This window comes from Solanum pennellii, chromosome 9 (assembly GCF_001406875.1).
Source record: "Solanum pennellii chromosome 9, SPENNV200".
Classification (NCBI taxonomy): Eukaryota; Viridiplantae; Streptophyta; class Magnoliopsida; order Solanales; family Solanaceae; genus Solanum; species Solanum pennellii.
In genome coordinates, this window is record NC_028645.1 from 4,524,591 (window position 1) to 4,547,617 (window position 23,027).

Below are 23,027 nucleotides of genomic sequence, written 5' to 3' on the forward strand. Positions count from 1 at the left end.
AGACTTCTAACACAACACACCAATTCCTTTATAGATTTAGGAGTGGTTTACAATTTAAGAACAAGAGAATAAATTCCTAAACAACTAGACGAAAAGCTCCAGATGTTGTTGTTGTCCTTGGAATAATTCTGCCTTTGCTTTGTGTAGCCTTTGCAAGAGTTCTTGAAAAGTTTTTATCAAGTTGCAAAAACTCACCCAAAAAGTGTTTTGGAAAGTGTCTTTGTATAGACAAGTCCCTTTCCTAAACTTCTTTGCCATTGGTTGGAAAGGTCACACTTTCTGACGCCATCGGGAAGTGTGCACCTACTTTCTGTACTATCTCCAGCTGGCAGTCGACTGGCTCATCATCATGAGAGCCTGGTACCTCTACTAGGTCCTGGGTTTGTTTCATCTGCAATACTTCAGACAAGAACCCTGCAATACTCAAGTAAGAACCTGCAATACTTAAGTAATAAACCCGGTACCTTTACAAGGTCCCTAAGTTTGTCAAATCATCAAAACTACAAATAACAGGACCTTTATATAATTGTTCATCGAAAGGTATAATTATTGCTCTGACTCTCCAAAAATGATGTTGAATTCGTGTCAGATTATCCAAAAATGCAATAATTTTGGATGATCTGACACATACCTAACGACATTTTTGAAGAGTCTGAACAATAATGACAACCACAATGTTACATACTGTGTGTGACAATCTTATCTAAAAGTTTAAGTTGTTAGAGATATGACCACACTTTGAAATAATATCATGAGTTTGAGTCTCGTAAATACTAGTTTTCAAAAAGAATCACGTGCTTAGTCTACGAAAAAGAATCAGTCTAATGGCTTAAGCTTATACATGAGATAATCACATGCTACGACACATACTAGCGTATGTCGTTTTCAAATTAAGATATCATGTTTCTTCAGATACATTCAAGTTGAAGGTGAAGCCAGGAAAGACTTACATGCTACGATTGATCAACGCTGCACTAAATGATGAAATGTTCTTCAGCATTGCCAATCACACCCTCACCATCGTTGATGCAGACGCTATTTACACCAAACCATTTAACACAAATGTAGTATTCATCACCCCTGGACAAACCACCAATGTTCTTCTCAAAACGAAGCCACATTACCCAAACGCCACCTTCCTAATGGCGGCTCAGCCATACTTCTCCGGTCTAGGAACATTTGACAACTCTACTATTGCCGGTATCCTAGAATATGAATCCCCTTTACATAGTTCTCCCACCAACAAAAGTAAAATCAAACTTTTTAAACCAACCTTACCAAATATAACTTCAACAAGTTTTGTTGCCAATTTCACCAAGAACTTTCGTAGCTTAGCTAACACTCGATTCCCAGCAAACGTTCCACAAAACGTTGACAAGCGTTTTCTCTTTACAATAGGACTTGGTTCTAATCCATGCCCCAAAAACATGACATGCCAAGGACCTAATGGCACTAAATTTGCAGCATCAGTAAACAACATATCGTTTGTCCTTCCAACGACAGCACTACTCCAATCTCATTACTTTGGACAATCGAATGGGATTTACACCGCAGATTTTCCGGTTACCCCTCTAAATCCATTCAATTATACAGGATCACCACAACCAAACAACACATTTGTAACCAACGCAACAAAAGTTGTTGTCTTACCATTTAATTCGAGTGTTGAGGTTGTGTTACAGGACACTGGCATACTCGGTGCTGAAAATCACCCCCTTCACCTCCACGGTCACAATTTCTTCGTTGTTGGTGAAGGATTTGGTAACTTTGATCCTAATAATGACCCATCCAACTTCAACCTCAAGGACCCTATACAGAGAAACACAGTTGGTGTCCCTGCTGGTGGATGGATTGCTTTTAGATTCTTCGCGGACAATCCAGGTAATAATTAACAACTTTATTTGTAAACAAATGAATATACAAAATCATAATAATGATCATAAATTGTGATATATCAAACAAGAGTATGGTTTATGCATTGTCATTTCGAGGTGCACACAAGCTGGGGACTAAGGATGGCTTGGATCGTGTTAGATGGATCGTTACCTAGTCAAAAGTTACCTCCTCCGCCTTCAGATCTTCCTAAATGTTGAACAAGAACATAAATTCAACTGCTCATTTCGCGATTTCTTGAGTGTTTTGATCTTCCTTTATTTATTTTTTTCGGAAAATTTTCCTTTATTAAGTTAATGTGTTATTACATTCTTTTTTGTTACATTGAAATGATTCAAGAGAATTATGATCAACAAATGATCTGCATCAACATGTCTAATGTAATCTCACCTGTGTACGTATGCAAGCCTTATCTCTATCTTTGTGGGGATAAATAGTCTGTTTTTTCATTAGACGGTTTAAATTGGAAGTGTAAATGATTTTCACCCTTTAGGCACCATTCTCGATTATTCTAAATGCAAGAAATATTAAGATAAATTTGAAAGGAAGGTGATAATTTTTATTAATTCTCGTTATTCATTTCAAAACATATTCAAAACCAAAATAAGGAAACATTAACAACTTAGAAAATAAAATAAAATTGGGAGGTACAAAAATTGCACGAAATTAAATTGTCAACATTTGGGAAGATCCATTGGTGGAGGAGGCAACTTTTGATTTGGAAGTTTTCCATCTTGAACCAACCATGCCATTTTCAATCCCCAACTTGTATGAACTTCCAAGTGACAATGCATAAACCACACTCCTATTAACAAACATCATTATTCGCGCAGTCAGAAATTTTAACCTGATATATATATAATACTTTTTTGAATGCATATTCTTATAAAAATTACCTGGATTATCCGCGAGAAATCGAATAGCAACCCAACCACCAGAAGGAACACCTACAGTATTCCTTTCAATAGGATCAACTAGGTTGAAATTTGATGGATCCTTTTTAGGGTCAAAATTTCCAAATCCTTGTCCAACAACAAAGAAATTAAATCCATGAAGATGAAGAGGATGACTTTCAAGACCAAGAATGCTTGTATCTTGCATTACTAACTCCACACTTGTGTTGAATGGTAAAACCATAAGTTTTGTGTCATTTGCAACAAGAGTGTTATTTGGAGGGTTTCCAGTGTAATTAAACCAATTTAAAGGACTATAAGGAAAATCAGGTTTGTATACACCTTTAGATTGACCAAAGAAATGAGATTGAAGAAGAGCAGTTGTTGGTAACACAAATGACACATTATTGATTGAAGCTGAGAATTTTGTACCATTAGGTCCTTGACATGTTTTGTTTTTATCACAAGGACTTGTTCCAAGACCTACTGTGAAAAACAAACGTCTATCGACGTTTTGAGGTACATTAGCAGGGTATTGAGGACTCGCTAGACTTCTTAATCTATTAGTAAAATTGGTGACAAAATTTGTGTCATTCAGAGATGGTAGTAACGGTTTAAAGAGCGGTAGATTTTTCAGATGGAGTTTTGTTTTGGATTCGTACTCTAATATTCCAGCAACGGTAGAGTTATCGAATGTACCAGGACCTGTTACATAAGGTCGAGCAGTCATGTAAAATGTTGCATTAGGGAAATGAGATTTAGTTTTGAGAAGAACGTTATGTGTCTGTCCTGGTGTAATAATAATTGTATTTGTCTCAAATGGTTTAACGTAAACTCCGTCAGCATCGATAATTTGGAGAGTATGATTTGCAATACTGAAGAAAAGCTCGTCATTAAGTGCAGCGTTGATCAATCGAAGAAGATATGTTTTTCCAGGCTTCACCTTTAGTTTAAAAGTATCTGTATATATATAAAGAAGATATTTAATAGTATCATATATTTTAGTGTACTAATATTATTTAAAAAGCGAAAATAAATTACCTTTTGCGGAGCAGTTATATAAAGGTCCAGGAAGTCCATTTATAGTATAAGCATCAGAAACATTAGGACCTCCACCTGTTTGTAAAGCTTGTGAAATTATAGCTTCAGTATCAGCATTGAACCATTCTCCTGTGTGACATATATTATTAGCATTAGTATTCTAATAATTAATTTTCTAATAGACAAATTATTAGTGAAGGATTATAAAAATTACCAAAGATAATGGGAATTTCTTTGTATGGTTTAGCAAATGGATAAGGAGTATTTTTGTTAGGTAAAATAATAATAGGACCATAGAGAGTTGATCTCAACCATGAAATATGTGCATGCCACCAAAAAGTTCCTCTTTGGCCAATTATAGTGAAATTATACAAATATTTTTGGCCATTTTGAATTGGACATTGTGTTACATAAGCTGGTCCATCAGCCCATCCACTACGAACTTGTCGAATTCCATGCCTATATATATATGATAATCGTTAAATATTAAATACTCGTTGAACCTTATAAACTATTTCATAAAAATAAATATTTATTTGTTTACCAATGGATGGAAATATTGTTGTGAACATGATTGACAACTTCAATTTCAAGACGATCACCTTCCCTTGCCACGATTCTAGGTCCGGGAAATTGTCCATTTACTGTAACTATACTCTTTGTGTGACATAGTCGTGTCACATTTTGCATTTTTATCTGAAACACGGAAAAAAAATGTTTAAGTAATGAATTCTAAATAAAAAAATTGAATTCACTTAGGAAACTATGCAATAATATCTATGCATACTTCAAATTTATAGTGTCTGGTTGCAGCGGAAACACTAGGGAGGAGACACGATGCAATCATCATAGATAAGAGAAATATTTCAGTAGCGCCCATTTTTTGCACTAAGAAAATTAAATCTTTTTGTTTTGTTACAAACTTAACTTCTTCTTGTTGTTTTTGTTTTATTTAGTGCATGGGAGTCAAGTGTATATATAGAGATGTTTGGTTGATTTGGTGAAATTATTTTTAAAGAATAGATAGAATTGAAGAGAAAAGTGAATAGGTTGATTGTAAGCTATGTTTGGTTAGACCAACTGTTGTTGTAGAACATACTTTAGAGTGGTGTCAAAGAAATACATATATATTTTTGTTATATATTTGTATATCATTTGTGATTTTTGTATTTGTCATGCAGATATTTGACTATGTATGGATTTTCCTTGTTAATAACTCATTGAGGATAGATTAATTTAGACTTCATAGACAGCTAGCTATATGCTTCATGATTTTGACACTCTTCCATACAGAAAGATAATATATATATATAGCCTTGAACAAAAAGCTTTTATCATGCATGCATTACAAAGTGTAATTATTATAAAAAAAAATTCTTACTAACTTCAATTAAAAGAAAATTAAAGGGGTTGATTTAGTTAATTAGATGTGACTTAACTGATAGTTATTATATTTTTTTTATAAAAAAGTTAGTCCCATTTTTTTTAAAAAACAAACTAGTCCAATTTTTTTAAACAAAGAAAGATGATATTCTGAGATACTAACTATTTGTTGAAACTAAGAGTGACTACCTTAGAAATCAAGTCAAACTTATTTTGATGTATGTAGGGGTGTATATAACCGAGTTGGTTCGGGTTTTTCAAATATCAAAGCAAGTCATTTGTGTCGGATTTTTGAATTTATAAACCAAACCAAACCAATAAAACTTGGGTTTTTCAAATTTTGGGTTTTTCAGATTTTTTCAGATTTTTGAGTTTTTTCGATAAAGTATTCATACAAACGTATAATTAACTTGTACTTCAAATATTTATTTAGTTCTACCAAAAAGCAACTATCTAAGTTATTTCTCAAGAAAAATTACAAAAAATATGGTATGATTAATGACACTAAAATATTCAATAAAAAAATAATAAAATCACATAAAACAAATATTGTAAATTAATGAATCATAATGAAATTGATCATAATTTAAAATACTAATTCATGCTCAAATAAATTTAATAAGTATTGATTATTTTTATTTTTACTCTTAATAAAAGAAGTTCTAAACACAAAAATATTGTATATTCCTTCTATTCTTTATTCTGTCTCAATTTATGTAACTTTCTCTTTTTACAAACTTTTATAAGGAATGCTCACATCTTTCTCTATTACTAGTAGTATAATAACTAAAACTTTTGATTTTGTCATTAATATAATAATTTATGGTCAATTGACTTATTTTAAATCATAAGTTTTAACATTCTATATTTTTCTTTTAAAATTTGTGTTCAATTAAATATTATCACATCAATTAAAATAATAGAATAATTTATCAGATCACAAGCTTAAAAAATCTTTATTAAATCATACAAATATTCCTTCCGTGTGGAATTATTTGTCATGTTATGCTTATTGAAAATCAATTTGACTAATTTTCAAAGGTAATTTGGATCACATTAATTCGATATTTTAAACAAAAAAATTAGATATTCTGAAACTATATAAAAAGTATTATAAATTACAATATTTTGCATATTAATATGATGAAAAAAAAATATCTTAAAATGTTAATCAAATTTTTATAATTTAACTCTAAAAATAAAAATTATAACAAATAATACCGAACAGAAAAATCCAACCTATTTTAAAGGTAGTTTTACACTCTTTTTAAAGGTATTTTGGGATGTCAGCGTCAGTGTGTGAATTAAATTTCATTAGTTGAGCCAACCATGAGAGGCTTTTAATTCCTGTAGCAACTGAATATTATGCTACTTATATTCTTTCCGTTTCAAAATACTTATAATATTTTTATTTAATTTTACATTCTTTTGAAAAAATTATGACTAAAAAAATATATTTAACTATTTTATTTTTATTTATATCTTAAATACAGTCTTTTTCCATTAAATATTCCTCTATTTATGTATCATAATTAAAGTATTTGTAGTTTAGAAAAAACAATTATTAAAATAAATTAACCTAGAATAATCACTTAAGTATTTATAGTCTTGAGAAACAATTATTAAAATAAATTAAAAAAAATAAGTATTCTAATAAATTATATTCACGTCATGTGTTTAAATTTATCATTTATTTTACACAATATTAATTAATTAACTTGTATTTCATTAATTTTGATAATAATAAAAAATTATATTAATTTAATGTAAAAACTCTATACGGATAAATTAAACATTCTATACTGATACACTTTTTCACATAATAATAAAATATTACATTAATTTAATATAAACACTCGATACTGATAATTTTTTTTAAATTGTTGCAGCAAATTAGCTGGCGTAATATACGGGATAATGGGGAAAAGTTATCAATACCAAAAAGTGCACTCTGTACCATTACGTGTGTGCTTCATAAATATTTTACTCGTCTTAATGTATCGGACATATTTTTTAATCTATTTAGAAATATATTATTTTTCATAATTCAAATAATTTATTTTATAATTTCATTTTATCTTTCAACACTTAATAGAATGATTTAAAATTACATTATTTTAAGAATATCAAAAAATAATTTTTTTTAAAAAAAATTTAATCAATTAATACTACATAAATTGAAATCGAAAAATATACGTACCAACCTTTAACACTGCAATAAGTTAGTAATAGCCCCACAAGGTTATAGTAAAAACTTTAAATTTGTATATTATATGAAAACAATGCAAATAGAAATAAATAAAATGAGTAAGGCAAACAGCGATCATCCTCGTGGGTTCACGCAATAGGTTACTGCAGTCAAAAATAATAATAATAATAATCATGTTTGCATTTACCATTTTTCATGAGTCTTATCTCCTCCTTTTTATTCCCCAACCCCCCTTTTAAAAATAAAATAAAAAATTTGCAACTATATATTTATAATATAAAAGAAATTTATACTTTCATTGGAATTTAACTTGTCATATGATGTAATGTCAAATAACTACTTGTATGGTTAAAATAGATTTTGAATAGTGGTTATTAAAATTGTTTTTATATATATATTTATAGTTGAGATATAACAAAAATAAAATGTCATATAAGTTAGAAATAAAATGAAAAGAATGTATTTGTATTTAAGTTACTTTTAATCGTTCAACATAATTAATGTTTTAGCCTCTAAAAATTTGATACAAACTAATTGATATTTCATATATCAAGAATTATCTAATTCTTTTATATATTAATATATATAGTACTCCCCATTATCTAATTACTTAGTCAAAGTTTTTTTTAGTTGTTTTGAATTATTTGTCATTTTGATAAATTAAGAAAAAATAAATATTTTTACCTATTGTACATTCAATCAATTACTTTGAAAAAAGTAAAATTTCATTAATGCATCGTCACTAAAACAATAATTGTTTTCTTAATAGGTCATTAACACACATATATTAATTTTTTTTTTAAAAATTGTGTATTNTCAACTGAGCTAGCTACTGAGATTTGAAAACATTTTTCTATATATTTTTTGCTTCATAGAAATTAAATTCAATTTGCTATAAATTTGCCAAGCCAGGCTGTATATACTACTATTTCATATGACTCTTTACTCCACCAAGAATTTTAATACTACTATTATACTACTATATATTAAAGTTTACCTTAAGGTTTTTGTGCATGACACAAAGCACTAGAAAGGGACAAATTTATAAAATCCTTTTTTATAGTTTTGCAGACTATCTTATCATATAGTGATCATTTGCCTTTTGTACTCTTTTTAAAACTATTTTGTACCCTAAATTTTTCACTGACATTCTTGGAATAATTTAAAAATTGTACTTTTTTTTTCTTTCTACAAAAGATGGAGAGTTTGCTTTGTGATGAAATTTGGCTAGAAAAAGAAGAAGAATTCAAAAATAATGTTGAAAATTCTTGTTTTTTTAAATCAAAAGAAGATTGTGAAGAGGCTTTTAAGATTTTATTAAACAAGGAGATAAGTTACATGCCTAAAATAGGCTATGTGAAGTTTATAAAAGAGAATTGTTTTATTGAAAATGCAAGGTTTAAGGCTATTCATTGGCTTATTAAGGTAATTTCATCTTTTCTTTAATAAATCATGTCTCACATCTATCTATCGTAAAGACGTAGATTCAGTAGCAGAAACAAAATTTTCATGAAGATATAATGAGTGATTTTTCCGACAAATGAAGTTTGGATGAACCCTTTCTTGATCCCTCTATCTCCGCCCCTTAAGACGTTCATATAGTATAGTCTCAATTAGCTCAACTGCATTCAATAATTTTTTATACGAAATTTCAAATTTATTATAATCTCAAAAGAAATTATCAATTTTTTTTTGTGTTTTTTATCTCCTAATTTTATTTTATTTTAATGATTATGAACATATTGTAAAGTCTCAAAGGAGGTGGAATCTCTCATTTGGGACTTGTTTTGGTGCTGCAAGTTACCTTGATCGGTTTATCTCTTTAAACAAGTGTCAGGTAACAATATTAATTTATATTAAAGTTTTTTTTAGATATATGTATATATATTAAAAAATAAATTAATTCGAGTTAATTGATCAAATTTTATATTACACAATCTTTTTTTTTGTAGGGATGGAAATATTGGATGTTTGAGTTACTCTCAATTGCATGTTTGTCTGTGTCCTCTAAATTCCATGAAACAAGTCCCCCTCAATTGCTTGAATTACAGGTAGTTTTTTATTTTTATATTATCATTATTGATAGATAGATTAACTCGAGTGTCGATCAAATGTAATTTTTTTTCATTCTCATACGATAGGGGTGGATCTACGTACACATTATTATCTTCAGACTATATTTATGAAATTATACTGATTATGTTATTAACTGTTGTTGTTGTTTGATATATAGATGGAAGGAGTTGAACATTTGTTTGAATCAACAATGATTCAACGTATGGAATTGACATTATTGGAGACTTTAGGATGGAGATTAAATTCCACAACACCATATTCATATATTGAATTATTTCAATGGAATATTAATACACTCAAATTATCCCTCCTTCGAGATTTTACTTCATGTGTCAATGACCTACTTCTTCGAATTCTTTTAGGTAACTTAAAACTCGAATTGATTTCTGTTATTCGATTTATAATTATCTCAGAAAGATTACAGTTAGTTGAGTGTTACGTATAAAAAATCAACCACTTAAAACTATTCTTCTTCTTTTTTATTGAAAAAATTTAAATTATATATACTAACAGATCGATTAATATTTATATGTTGACAGATGTTAAATTCTTGGAGTTCAGGCCTTGTGTGATTGCACAATCTGTTGTTACATGCATTTCTGAAGATTTGTCTCTATTAATAGATGACTCTTGTTTCAATAATTTTACTAGACTCATCCCTCAAAACCAAAAGGTAAATTTTTACACAATCCTTTTTCTTTTAATGTAGAAAATAATAATTACTCTTTTTTTTATGTCATGCTTATATATCGGAGTATATTTTGATGTGCATTGAACATAAAATATTCTGTAATTTTTTTTTTGAATTAGAAAAAAAGTAGATAAAAAAATACTATTAAGTTATAACATACTCTAATTAAAAAGAAACAAAATTATTTTAATTTGCAAAAACATGTGTTAAGAAAACCTCTTTTGACTTGTACAAAAAATTAATTGTCACGTCATACTATATCAAAAATGAGTTTTAGCAGTAATTAATTAATTAGAAATTTATTAAATATGTTTTTTTTAACATATTGAATCTAATGACACTTAATTAACGTCGGTAAAAACTTTAGCACTCTTTATTATTATGTCTATTTATTATCGCTAAAAGTTGTTTTTGTTGTAGTGTCAAATAGTAAAGAGTATAATACTTTACTAAGAACCTCATTATTAGAGTTTGATAATATATAACATATTAATCGATGAAAGTGTGGAAAAAACATCTCGTAATGTATTTAATTAGAAAATAGATTATGCTTCTGTAGAAATATCTACTCGTTACGGAATTTTAAGTGTGGATTTCATAACCCTTTCATTTTTTATTTTTTTTTGTCATTTAGGATGATCTAAGCAAGTGTCAAAGAATGATGATAAATAAACAATTCTTGATTAAGGAATATCAAGAATTAATAACAAGTGAAGTTTTTAATTATGGCCCTTCAAGTCCAGTAACTGTATTGACAATGGATCAACATGACTTGTGTGATATTCCTCAAAGGGGATATTAATTATATTTCTAATGCTAATAAACGTAAAAGGGAACGTTAACGAGTGCGTCAGATGAATATCAAGTGGTTGAAATTATTTTCGAGGACGAATCTATCAAATTTGATCGATTCTAAAAATGTAGTTTGTTAAATTTTTATGTTATTGTACTAGCTAAAAGTTTAGGTAAGGATCAAGATTAATTATTATTGTTATTATTATTATTGTTCTATTGCTAAATAGCGAAGCTTTTAGCAACACTCATTTTAATTTACGATTGTAATTTTCTTAGCCTATATTTAATGTCTTTTATGGCATGCATGATGAGATATTTTCCTGTTGTATTTGAATATGAATAATATAGAAGACATAAATTAAATAACGATAATTTTTGTTTTTATTTATTTTTATTAATTATATAAATATATAAAAGAAAATTTTAATCACGCCTATGTGGCGCGCCACCACAAATTAGAATTTATTTATTTTTAAAACCAGTCTTCTCATTTCATGAAAAGTTTGACATTTATAAAAAATTGAGACTTTTACGAAAAGTTGCCGCTTTTATGTAAAGTTCTGACTTTTATGAAAAATTGTGATATTAATGAAGAGTTGCAACTTCTATAAAAAAAAATGTGATTTTTATCAAAGATTATGACATTTTCAAAGAGTTGTAACTTTTTCAAATAGTTGTAACTTTTTCGACAAGCACAATAAACATTTGTTCACACTATCTTATGTTGTCTATAAATAGAGAATTTTCTCTCATTTTAAAATAACGAAAATTTTGAACCTTCTCTTCGTTCTCTTTTTCACAATTAAATATTTGTATACTCTGCTCTTGCTGAGTGACTCACTGACATGCTTATGTTACAAATCATAGTATATATTTTTACAGTCATTAATTTATACTTATGTTATTAAGTAAAAATGATAAAATATAATAATTTTCATTTTACTTTATATTATTAATATTCGTAATTTTAAAATAATATGATATTTTAATTTTAATGACTGATACATTTTATATTATTTAATAAATTTCGTAATATTAAATTTATTTTACTAGCTACCAATAAAAAAATATACTGTATTAAAGAAATGCATGCATGGGAAGAAGGGGAACGTGAGCTTTTATAGCGGGCTACGTGACACCATATTACATGTTACGTGTTTCATTCTTGTCTTCTTAAATTAATTTTTTTTTATTTGACGGTTGACGGTTAATAATAATAATAAATTTATGAATATTTAAAATATTTAGTGAAATTTTACACGTGAGATACAAAGAGTAGGAAGAATATACTATATGCATGTAGATCTTATTTTTATCTCGTGAACATATATACAGATATTTCGTAAAGAATATATAATAACTAATAAAAACAAAATTAATTGAACAATAACAAAAAAATAAATTAAAACTTCACCATTCAAACATATTGAAAATTTAAGTACCTTAATCAGATATTATAAAAATATAATTACAAAAATGTCTTTAATATGGAAGAAAATATCTTTCAAATTTTCTATATTTAATTGGTTAAGATTTCAAGAAAACAAGTTTGGGTATATAATTCAACGCTTAAATTGATATAAAATTAAACAAGTAGACATAATGTATTTTACGTGACAATTCACACCATACATGCCTACATATATTATATCAGACACAAATCTCTAGCTATTGAACTTTACAAAATTATAGAAAAATTCACAAGTACATCTCAAACTATGACTGAAATTTCAGAGACACACATTAACTAAACTAAGTTCTATTACCCTTCCGAACTTATTTTTTTGGTAATTTTGTACACCTTTTTGGCTTAGGTAATATCCAAATATCTTCCACGCGTCTCAATTGTGTAGAGTCACGGAGTATACCACGTAAGACAAAAGGTGCACATAATTATAAAAAAAATGAATTCAGGAAGGATAATAGGATCTTAGTTTAATTAATGTCTTTCTCTGAAATTTCGATCATATCTGGGAGTACTTGTACATTTTCTCCAAAATTATAAATCAAATGAATACCCAAAAATAAAGTAAGAAAAAATATGAGGTGTGAAGGTGGTACACCTATGGTGGGAGTGGACCCCACACACTCATAGAAATTAGAATTTTGGAGACCACAAAATAATTTGTTGATAAGGTAACACAAAAACAAGAATACAATGGGCTAATTTGCTTCAACTTTATTTTATTTTTTTGTGTAACAATGGCTTCACTCTCATCTTCATTTCTCTCAACAAAACTTTCTCCAAATTATTCTCAAAATCATCATTTATTTCTTCCAAATAATCCCAATTTGAAAATTACCAAAAGGACCTCCTTCAACATTCAGGCTGCAAAGGTTCCACCTGGGGTATGTATTCTATTATTAGTTAATACTAACATTATAATTAACAAATTATACCTCAATTTATGTTGCATTTTTGTTTGATTGTAAATTTTTTTTATGTGCCTTTGAATTATGATTATTGAGACTTACACTACTTTAAATGTTGTTTCCAAATGTTGTAATTTTTTTATTTTGAAAAAAAACTTAAAAATTTCATGTTCTAATTTACGATCAAAATTCAATTCACTCTGAAAATCTGAATTATACAACATAAATAAAGACATAAGGAGTATTATTATATAAATAAGGGGAAATGACTTTTTTAGGGTACACACATAAATCATAAGTTGTTAAATCCTATTGGCATAAGATTTTTTTTTTAATCCCCTTAATGAAATTTCGGATTTCACCATTGTAGTAAGGTGGAGTTGGAAGAAACTAGGTAGGTGACATCTTAGGATTCGTTAGACCATGAAAATTCACTTTATTTGAAAATCAACGTTTGACTATAAAATTTTCAATATAACGTGAAATTGTATTTGAAATTCGAAGAACACCCAAAACTTGTTTTCACATATATATATAACTATGTTTTTGTAAAATGAAACTTTTATTGTGTGTGTAGGTGGAGTTGCCAAAAGAAGTACCAAAGTTGAGCAAACCCCTTTTGGGTTTTACTAATACTGCTGAGATATGGAACTCTAGAGCTTGTATGATTGGTCTTATTGGTACATTTATTGTGGAATTGGTAACTATACATCTTTTTTATGCCTTTGAATGCAATATTAATTGATTAATTACTATATTGTAATCTTTGTGTGTTGCATTTCTCAGATTTTCAACAAGGGAATTCTTGAAATGATTGGTGTAGAAATTGGAAAAGGCCTTGATATTCCTCTCTAAATGTTGTAAATCTTTAATTTCATCATGCAAAATTCAGTAATGTACAACAGTAATACATTCATTATTCAAGAAAATTTCGAAATCTCTTGTGTTGTTTAGAGCATATATCATATCTACAAAAAGTATATAGATATACTTGTGAGTTGATGAACGTAATGTGTCAAGGAAGGAAACAAACTACAGGACTCGGCTTATTCGAGTATCTATGAGAGACACTTTGGCTGATGACTCGGATGACTCTAGTGCCTCCGCGAGTGATAATCTGCGATTTGTCCAAGCTGTTTCAGCCCACTGCTTCATTTTTTCACCTTCTGCTTTTCTGTTTTGTTGCACGATAAGCGTCTCTGCATACCCACCTGTACAACAACAAAGCAAGTTGATCCAGGAACCAGGATGGAAGTAGTTTCATGATGTTTGTGTAAGAAGCATCAGCAGGGCGGCAGGAGAGTGAATCAATGGATGCTAACAAAACCATTTTGCAGAAGAGGGATATACAACAACAACGTACTCAATGTAATCACACAAGTGGGATTTGGGGGAAGGTAGAGTATACGCAGACCTTAACCCCTCCCTACCTTGAAAGGTTGTTTCCAATAGATCCTCAGCTCAAGGAAAAGCATATCAAAGATGACCGAAAAATAAATAATGGAAGTAAGGAAATCATGGAAAAATACCATAGAAAGCATTCTGAAAAGAAAAAAAAGAACAGTAACTACAATAACTACTTTGATAATCAAAGTACAAGAAAGAGACAGTAGACAGTAAGAAAACCCAAAGGACAAGAAATTACAGGAGAAATACTACTACTACTAGTATTGAGACAACGCTTTACTACTACCTACTACCCTTCTTTCTACCCTAATTTGTGTCCTCCACAACCTCCTACATAAGGTTTTATCCACAGTAAGCTGCAACTGTCCAATATTTCTTTGCCCCCCCTCACACCTAGTACTGCTAAATCTAGATCAACCCTTCAAGTACAAACAAAACTTTCACTGATTACTGCAGCTAAATTCTGAATGAATTTCCACATGTTTTTCCTCTGGAGTCGATTTAAACAATTCATCCCTTCTTAAAAACATGGAACTGAAAAGCAAGTGACATCTATTACTTTGGCCAAAGCACAAAAATCTGGGAAGCCATGCTGACCCCTGCGATCAATAGCTTCATCTCTTTCAGTGAAGACTCAAAAACTATAATGCCTAACGGAAGCGGGGGTTGCAGAAAGAGAGATCGCTTGACCCTAAAGACGCAGCCTTTGCTACTACTATAAAGTTCGTTTCCAGAAAAAAGATCTTGTCATTAGGGTGAGAGGGGAATATCTTGAAGAGGTTGGACAGTTCTGTAAAAGATGCGGATAAGAAGTAAATAAGATCTACTACATTTTAGAAGCAATGTATACCTCTTGCAAGGGCAAGAATATCCCTTCTAGACCGTGTCGCTCCAACACCTGTAAAAAGATTTCGAATGGTTGTTATTCTATCTCTAGTTGATTTCTGCATGATGCAAACTTGGAACTTTTTCATTATCTGGCATACCTTCTACTTCCAAGGGTGGAGCTTTGAGCACTTCGATTGCTCTTCTATAGAGTCCCTGCATTATTCAATGAAACCCTTTTAAGAGATGGAGAGAGACCCTGAGAAAAAAAGTATTTCATATTCAACTATTGTAACTGCAGTAGGGCCACTCATGAAATTCTTTGGATTTAGGTCCTTGAAATGAACAGTTTCTTGACATTATTTTTGGATTAAGTTTTTCAGAATCTTCAGAAGAAATCCTTAGAAACAAACCCACCAACATCACCTAGGGAATAAACCCTAAATTGTGTCCATTGAACCATGCATTCTTAGAAAAATTGGAAATGCATCCCAAAACCTTTTCACAATGTTAAAACGAATTCCACCCAAGGCAAAATCATTGTTACTGGGTTGACATGGTAAAACAGAAAGTAAATGCATGTGGTGTATAGATAGTTGTATATGCCAACGGCTCTGACAATAGTTTCAGACCTCTTGAATCAAAAGCGAGCTTGACCGCTCCATGGCTGCTTTATGTCGATACATGTGAGCTATGCAGGTCAAAATAATACCTACCTTTGGATGATAATTACCTGCATAAATAAATAAAAATCAATAGGATACAAATGATTTTGTCATACATGCAATAATAAATTGATGTAGCAAACCAAAGCACTCTTCTGCTTTCTTCAGTGCTGCAGTTAATATTTCCTCAGCATCATCAAAATTCCTACAGCCACCAGAAAAGTCTGCATGAGGGAAGATATTGGAGTATATGTTTATACAAGGAAAGCCAAACATTTAAAGGAAGTCTTACCCCAAATGAGCCTCGAGCTGTCCTAGAGAACATGTAGCTCCTAACAAAGTCTCCTCCAAATTCATGTTACAAGCTGATACGGACTGTGAGTCGGCAAAATCTTTACGTTCTGATACATCCTGCATTGCCCTTTGATATAACTCCCTCGCCATCTGGGAATTCCGCTTACAATGCAGGAATTCACCAAAAGATAGTGCAACGTTGCCTATACATCATGATATCAATATATTGTAGAACTATGTCATCCGTGATGTCTCACAAGGCAAATCCTTACCAAAGCAACCTTTATCACCTTGAGCTCCTTCAAAGAATGACTCAGCTGAAATGAACATGCACAATTTCAAAACCTTAGAACAAAGAATAACACACAAAGCAGAGGAAAAGTTTGACCACTATATTTCTCACCTGATTCAACATTACCATGGACCAACTCAACCAGCCCTTTCAATGCTTTTGCACGAGCTTCCAATATGTCAGATCCACCACCACCAATTTCTAGCCTTATGGTTTCCAGCAGTTGCAAGCACATATCTGCAGTTGCTGATGAAAAATCATCCTACATTTGGAGAAATATTTGCTAAGTGATCCTATATTATATATAAACGATATGCCAAAAATCAGTTCAGGTAGACGTCAGCAGTTCAACAAGTCTTACTTGATATGATTCTAAATAAAGCCCAGCAAGTGCTTCAGAGGCGGCAACTGCAATCATATGCCTAATTGTCACAATGGGAACTTCAAACTGTGGATTCTATCACAAGTGCCACAAGTTTTACCTCTAACAGCTAAAGTTGACAAGCCCAAATCTTGAATTTTCTGGAGCTTCTCAATGGCTTCACTAAAATTCCCTCTTAAAAAACAAAAAAAAAACACCGGGAAAGGAGAATAAAACAATTAACTTCAAATTCCACGTCATAAATTGTAAGTGGATAACCACATCATAAAGACTAACCTTTCAGAAAATAAGGTAGACATAGCGAGCAAAACCAATCCTTTAGCACACTCATCCGACTGGGTTGAGTGGCACTGCTCAAGTACCAATTGAGCTTGCGCATATGATTCATCTATGAACAACACATTGAAAATCAAATAAAATTCACAGGGACAGCAGAGAACCAACACAACATACGAACTTGATAAGCTGGGAAAAGTAATAAAAAATGGGAAAAAAAAGAACTGATTGAGAAGAGCACATGTACCCAATGAGGAAAATCAAAGTAGATTCATATTTAATAACAGAGAGAAACTCAAGAAATGAACTTGATGACATGGGAAAAGTGGAAGACCTGATTTTTCGAATAGGCATCTATAACCACATGGAAAATAGAAGAAAATTCACATTTACAACTGTCCTAAATGATAGTTCACAAATTTCACGAGGTCTTACATGGTTGACTGTCGTGTCTTTCTTTTTCAAAAGATATGTCCATTCATGAAAGGTGTTACTAGAAATATAGTGACTTTTCCATTAGAAAGCAACTCTTCTTAAGGACATGAATGGATACCTTCATTAGTCTATCTCTCTACATATGTATGTATATATGTATATGTATATGTATAGATACACACGCACACAAAAAAAAGTGCTTCAGAGGCGGCACATACATACACGCGCGCGCGCACACACACACACTATTCTATAAGTGGGAATCCCCAAATCAAAATATTAAATTACTAAAGTAACCTTAAATGTTGATGAACAAAAATGCCCTTCCATAAATAAATATTTTTTTCATTTATAACCAGTACATGAACCTAGCTTACATTAATCATTCTTTTCCTCATTAGTGTAAAACGGTAGAAGTTAAAGAGTTGTAAAAACTCAATATAGACTCATACAAGTTACTAAGTTAACACAAACTAAATATCTACTAAATGTTATATTACTGCTAGCTATAAAATTCCTATCAAATGGACTTCTCCCCGAGTCGAGTTGTCGCTTTGTCTTGACCGTTGCTTTCGCTTTGAAATTGGTTCAGATTTCTGATTGTGCACATATCATCTGCTGCTTGTAATATGATGACCTCTGAAACATATGTGAAGACTATCTTTCCAGGATGGATAAGCGATATTGGTTACTTTCAGCTTTCTTTGAAGAGGATTTAAGACAGATACCTACTCTTTGCATTCAAAGACTTATCTTTCCAGGATGGATAAGCAATATTGGTTCATTCAGGCTTTCTTTGAACAAGATTTGAGACGGATACCTACTCTTTGCTGAGAGATTACAAATGGAGCAGATGGGTGAGGCCGAGGAGGGCAAAGTCTAGTGATCCCCCAAAAAATTAACTTTTCTGTCTAGCTTTCTCTATTTATGATTCTCCTTTGTATCGCCCTGTTGGGCTTAAGTTTTCTTTTTTATTTTAATTTCTTTCCTTTTTGCACTTGTAATAACAATATTTTTGTATAGACTATGTCTACAGGGACTTAATCATAAGAAAATAGGTAGCTTTTTAAAAGTATATATTTTATATGTTGAATTGTTTTAACCTCTTTATAGTTAACAGTCTTAGTGATATTTGAGCTCTGCTAAAAAAATAGAAGAGATGACTGATTAAAAATAATAATACTTCTAACCTAAATCATCAAAGTCCTAAGATAAGAAACAAAAAAAATTGTTATATATTGTGAAAATTTTATTTTATTTGGTTAATAAATAATTTAATGTCAAATTATGAGCCTTCAGTCTGTTTTTGAGTAAGAATGACAGTTTCATATTATCTTCACCATAATACCGACTCCAAGTTCTTATGGCAAAGCAAGACGAGATTTATCATCAGCATGATGATTGGAATGAAAATCAAAAGCACAACTGGGATCCTTGTGGTCCAAGACAATCAAACAATCAATAACAATAACGCAAGTACGAGATTCTTTTGGTAGCATCAGTGAATCAGATGGCCGTGGCCATGGAATGTAGGACGGAAGACTTGTAGTATTTCTCCAGATATGGCAAAAGTGAAAGGCCCCGAAACGGTGTAACGGACAAATTCATTATAAGTCTTCCGTCGTCTTCCTTATGTGTGATGCATGTGCCGTGTTCCAATAGATTATTCTTGTCATTTAGTTGCATTCAAATGGTTTATCTTGGAAAGAAAATTCCTAAGGATTGGCCTCTTGCTAGCTAATTTACCGAATAAGTAAGTGATTGAGGGCTACCTCTGCCAAACTCTTACCACAAGCTGGCTTCAACAAATATGAGAGTGAATTCAATTCTTTCTCCAAACACTAGTAACTATACTAAGACCAACAGATAACTCACAAAATGTGCTAATGAATAATTGCAGTAGAGTGAATTTCCAAAACATATAAGAAAAGAGAAATAGCAATTCTTTGTTTATGCTAGCAGGTCCCTGTCCTAACTACTGCCTAAAGAGAGCATTATTGACATTTTCTTAAACCAAATCATCTTCCTCAAACATTTTTATCCATCAAAAACACATAAATGAACTTCACGAGTCGAGAGAAGAGAAAATACCTATGACCCAGATGGGGAAATCAAAGCAAATTCGCGTTTACAACACAAAAACAAACTGAAGACACCATTTCATTAGATTGGTATAGTGAAAAAAATACCTGATTTTTGAGCCCGGGCTAGAGAAAGAGCATAATTGATCATTTGAAGAGCAACTGGGTTGGTCTTGAAACCAGTATTAACATTGTTGTTAACGGAGAAAAATCTTGTTGGTGGTGACCTGAAATCGGACACGGCGGAGCCACCAATTCTCGCAGCTCTATAGAGCTTAGCTCCGATTCGAAACATAGTAAATGATTCTGCAAAACCCTAAATTCAAAGGGTTTATCAGATTTAGGGTTCGATTTCAGTCACTTTGAATTTGATGGAACTACTCCATTTATTCTCTAACTAGGGAATTTGGCCGCGCTTCGCGCCGTCTTTGAAATAAATGTTAAAGAAATACTTTTTTTATTATATGTTCTCAGTATGTCCAAACATAATATTATCACTATATATTTTAATTATATATTAATTATGAAGATCATTTGAGATGACAATTGAAATAAAGCTTAATAAATTTAGCATCTATAATCTATTACAACGGTGTACCTTTTTTCTTGAGTATCTAAAAGTTATGTTGTGAAGTAACTGAAAATACTAATGAAACACGTCTACAGGTCTTATTATTCTTTGTCATATTGATATGATAAAACTTCTTTAAATATTTCATTTTTCAATCGTTCTTGTTCTTTTTTCAAATATACAATTTAGATTTTTATGATTTTTGCATAATCACATCAATCGATATTTTAGATTTTTTAGTTGCAATTATATCAAAAGATAAATGTTATGTTGCACTCGTTAAATACGACTTTTTAGAAAGTAATTAAAACGTTACGCTACTGATTATTAAGTCTCGATATGTTCAACTTCGAATTGAGAACATGATTTTTGTATTAACTCGCTTACTATATATATATATATATATATATATATATATATAGAGAGAGAGAGAGAGAGAGAGAGAGAGAGAGAGAGAAATAGATTCATTTTAACTATATAAAAATATTTGATAGATAATAAGCTCTTCATATATTATATAGTGATTAATAGAATGGAAGGTTAGTTGAATTGAATACTTTGATAATACGTTTTAATTTCAAATGTACTCCTTGCATTTTCAAATCAATGATTACATCTTTTTCTCTATAAAATTAATACATGAACACCCGACGCGAGATATATATTAATAAATAAGTATATCAAAATATAATTTAAAATTTAACATAAAGTTTTTATATAGTACTAAATTTTGTGATTTTATTTTTATAATATATTAAAAATCGAATCAATTTATTTATTCATCTGTATTCAATATTTAATTAAAATTTTCAAAATATACATATTTAATAAAAATAAATGAATTTATCAAATGCATAAATAAATATTTGTCCTATTTTTAAATTTCATAAAATATATATATATTAAATATTTATATTTATATTCACAATTCTATTTATTTTGATTTGATAATTATATTTTAATATACTTCAAAGGAGTTTTAAAAATATGATCTTGATAGTATAAAGAATATAAGTATCTAATATTAAAATATATATGTGGAGTGCAATATACATACAAGTTAACCAAGGCAAAAAAGAACAGTTTTGACTCAAAATTTTGCAACATCATCAAGTATGGGATCAATATTTTCACTCATTAATTTTTTTTCAATTACTTATTTCAATTCATATAAAATAAAGCGTAAAAAAAAACTAAAAGTGGGATAAAAAACAACAAAATAAAATAATAAAAACACAAGTCATAGTATTGGTTCATTAAATTACAAGTCTTTTTTTTCAATTGTTATTTTCGATTTTGGCAAAAAAATATTTTCTATCATTGTTCTTTTCTTTTTTTTAAGGATAAGTTGCAACACAAATTGAAAACTTGTGACATTGTATTGCATGGTCTTAACCAAGTTATTTTAAAATTTAGTTTTAATATTTTTTAAATTTTCAATTCTTTAATCTCCATTCTAATTCCAATTACACATTTCTTAGTTTAAGAAGGGAAAATTAATGAGATTAATTTTAGAGAATGATAAATTTAAAATTCTAATTATTTTTGTAGGATTAGTTTCTCCCCTCACCCATTTATTTATAGGATAAAATGAAAAAGTAAAGGTTTTAACTAATGAAGAAACATAAAGTGTGATAAACAACAAATTACAACAATGAAAGTGTTCTACTCAAAATTAGTTTTATTATTTACAATTATATATATATATATATATATATATATATATATATATATATTCTCATACGAGTTTATTACTTATTAATATTGTCATGTGTTATTCATTCACATTAAAAATATGTCAACTTTATATGTTTAATTAAAAAAACAATGTAATGTATTCTTACAAAGTGATATCGGGTATGCTCTTTCATAAAATATTATTATAAAAATTTAATACTAAAAATAAGATATATTCATTTATTTTGTGATTGATTACTAATATGATAGACCACATTATATATTTTTAGGGACAACAATATCCAGTATATATAAAAGAAATGTATCATAGGTATATACTTTTAATTCAATCATGACAAAATTTAAAATATTATTTAGCTATAAATTGACGTATATATAAATAATAATAAACAATGTGCATCTTTTCATCTTCAACGACAACAACAATAAATAGAATATCATTTTTTGTTCAAATCAAAGAAATAAAATAAAAGAGAATAGAATAATATTAATTGAAATCAAAATAATACAACAATGAATTCTCAAAATATTTGGAAATCATTCAAACTTTTATACTACTATGACTCTATCTTCCGGAATCTCCAAGATAATTATGCTTCCTTCTTCATTTTGTTGAACTTATACCAAATAATATGATGAATCTTTGAAGAATATATCTATGATCTTCATCAAAGTGAAAGTCATATTGTGACATCATCTTTTCTATGTCTTCTTTTTATTATATACATGATTGATGAATAAAAAGAC

The 23,027-nt window shown here is 29.7% G+C and overlaps 4 protein-coding genes and 1 pseudogene across 5 annotated transcripts; 3 read left to right on the plus strand and 2 right to left on the minus strand.

Annotated features, from left to right (window-relative positions):
- LOC107030733 overlaps positions 1-2,160 on the plus strand; it is a 7,724-nt pseudogene extending 5,564 nt beyond the window's left edge.
- Positions 2,161-2,430: 270 nt separating this feature from the next.
- On the minus strand, positions 2,431-4,785 carry LOC107029207 (laccase-17-like). The gene is made up of 6 exons (XM_015230570.2): positions 4,615-4,785; positions 4,372-4,523; positions 4,042-4,286; positions 3,828-3,956; positions 2,790-3,746; positions 2,431-2,698 (listed from the first exon to the last, which is right to left on the minus strand). Exons 1-6 carry the CDS (start codon positions 4,705-4,707, stop codon positions 2,568-2,570), a joined length of 1,707 nt encoding a protein of 568 aa, XP_015086056.1. The 5' UTR covers positions 4,708-4,785; the 3' UTR covers positions 2,431-2,567.
- A 3,667-nt stretch (positions 4,786-8,452) lies between these two features.
- LOC107030707 (putative cyclin-D7-1) lies at positions 8,453-11,257 on the plus strand. The gene is made up of 6 exons (XM_015231974.2): positions 8,453-8,844; positions 9,170-9,256; positions 9,372-9,470; positions 9,653-9,857; positions 10,035-10,168; positions 10,821-11,257. The coding sequence occupies exons 1-6, from the start codon at positions 8,617-8,619 to the stop codon at positions 10,986-10,988; spliced, it is 921 nt and encodes a 306-aa protein (XP_015087460.1). The 5' UTR covers positions 8,453-8,616; the 3' UTR covers positions 10,989-11,257.
- Positions 11,258-13,141: 1,884 nt separating this feature from the next.
- Positions 13,142-14,307, plus strand: LOC107031694 (light-harvesting complex-like protein OHP1, chloroplastic). The gene is made up of 3 exons (XM_015233143.2): positions 13,142-13,330; positions 13,932-14,054; positions 14,141-14,307. Exons 1-3 carry the CDS (start codon positions 13,184-13,186, stop codon positions 14,207-14,209), a joined length of 339 nt encoding a protein of 112 aa, XP_015088629.1. The 5' UTR covers positions 13,142-13,183; the 3' UTR covers positions 14,210-14,307.
- On the minus strand, positions 14,247-20,403 carry LOC107031693. 2 transcript variants are annotated; one of them, XM_015233141.2, is made up of 12 exons: positions 20,120-20,306; positions 17,496-17,607; positions 17,320-17,393; positions 17,199-17,245; positions 16,949-17,099; positions 16,818-16,862; positions 16,544-16,748; positions 16,395-16,456; positions 16,219-16,319; positions 15,748-15,802; positions 15,612-15,659; positions 14,247-14,565 (listed from the first exon to the last, which is right to left on the minus strand). In XM_015233141.2, the coding sequence occupies exons 1-12, from the start codon at positions 20,304-20,306 to the stop codon at positions 14,387-14,389; spliced, it is 1,266 nt and encodes a 421-aa protein (XP_015088627.1). In that variant the 3' UTR covers positions 14,247-14,386. The 2 variants fall into 2 exon arrangements, with proteins under 2 accessions (XP_015088627.1, XP_015088628.1); XM_015233142.2 differs by lacking the exon at positions 14,247-14,565 and adding an exon at positions 14,895-15,360 and having other exon boundaries at positions 20,120-20,403.
- Positions 20,404-23,027: the final 2,624 nt, after the last annotated feature.

What these genes read in the sequence shown, in the direction of transcription:
- LOC107029207 (XM_015230570.2), bottom strand. Translation starts at nt 4,707, where the DNA reads ATGGGCGCTACTGAAATATTTCTCTTATCTATGATGATTGCATCGTGT. An exon ending in CCAGACACTATAAATTTGAA is followed by an intron (nt 4,524 to 4,614) that starts GTATGCATAGAT and finishes TCCGTGTTTCAG; the next exon opens with ATAAAAATGCAAAATGTGAC. An exon ending in AGAAATTCCCATTATCTTTG is followed by an intron (nt 3,957 to 4,041) that starts GTAATTTTTATA and finishes TATGTCACACAG; the next exon opens with GAGAATGGTTCAATGCTGAT.
- LOC107030707 (XM_015231974.2), top strand. Translation starts at nt 8,617, where the DNA reads ATGGAGAGTTTGCTTTGTGATGAAATTTGGCTAGAAAAAGAAGAAGAA. An exon ending in CTATTCATTGGCTTATTAAG is followed by an intron (nt 8,845 to 9,169) that starts GTAATTTCATCT and finishes CATATTGTAAAG; the next exon opens with TCTCAAAGGAGGTGGAATCT. An exon ending in TCTCTTTAAACAAGTGTCAG is followed by an intron (nt 9,257 to 9,371) that starts GTAACAATATTA and finishes TTTTTTTTGTAG; the next exon opens with GGATGGAAATATTGGATGTT.
- LOC107031694 (XM_015233143.2), top strand. Translation starts at nt 13,184, where the DNA reads ATGGCTTCACTCTCATCTTCATTTCTCTCAACAAAACTTTCTCCAAAT. An exon ending in CTGCAAAGGTTCCACCTGGG is followed by an intron (nt 13,331 to 13,931) that starts GTATGTATTCTA and finishes TTGTGTGTGTAG; the next exon opens with GTGGAGTTGCCAAAAGAAGT. An exon ending in GTACATTTATTGTGGAATTG is followed by an intron (nt 14,055 to 14,140) that starts GTAACTATACAT and finishes TGCATTTCTCAG; the next exon opens with ATTTTCAACAAGGGAATTCT.
- LOC107031693 (XM_015233141.2), bottom strand. Translation starts at nt 20,306, where the DNA reads ATGTTTCGAATCGGAGCTAAGCTCTATAGAGCTGCGAGAATTGGTGGC. An exon ending in GTCAACTTTAGCTGTTAGAG is followed by an intron (nt 17,246 to 17,319) that starts GTAAAACTTGTG and finishes ATATGATTGCAG; the next exon opens with TTGCCGCCTCTGAAGCACTT. An exon ending in CAGCTCGAGGCTCATTTGGG is followed by an intron (nt 16,457 to 16,543) that starts GTAAGACTTCCT and finishes TGGTGGCTGTAG; the next exon opens with GAATTTTGATGATGCTGAGG.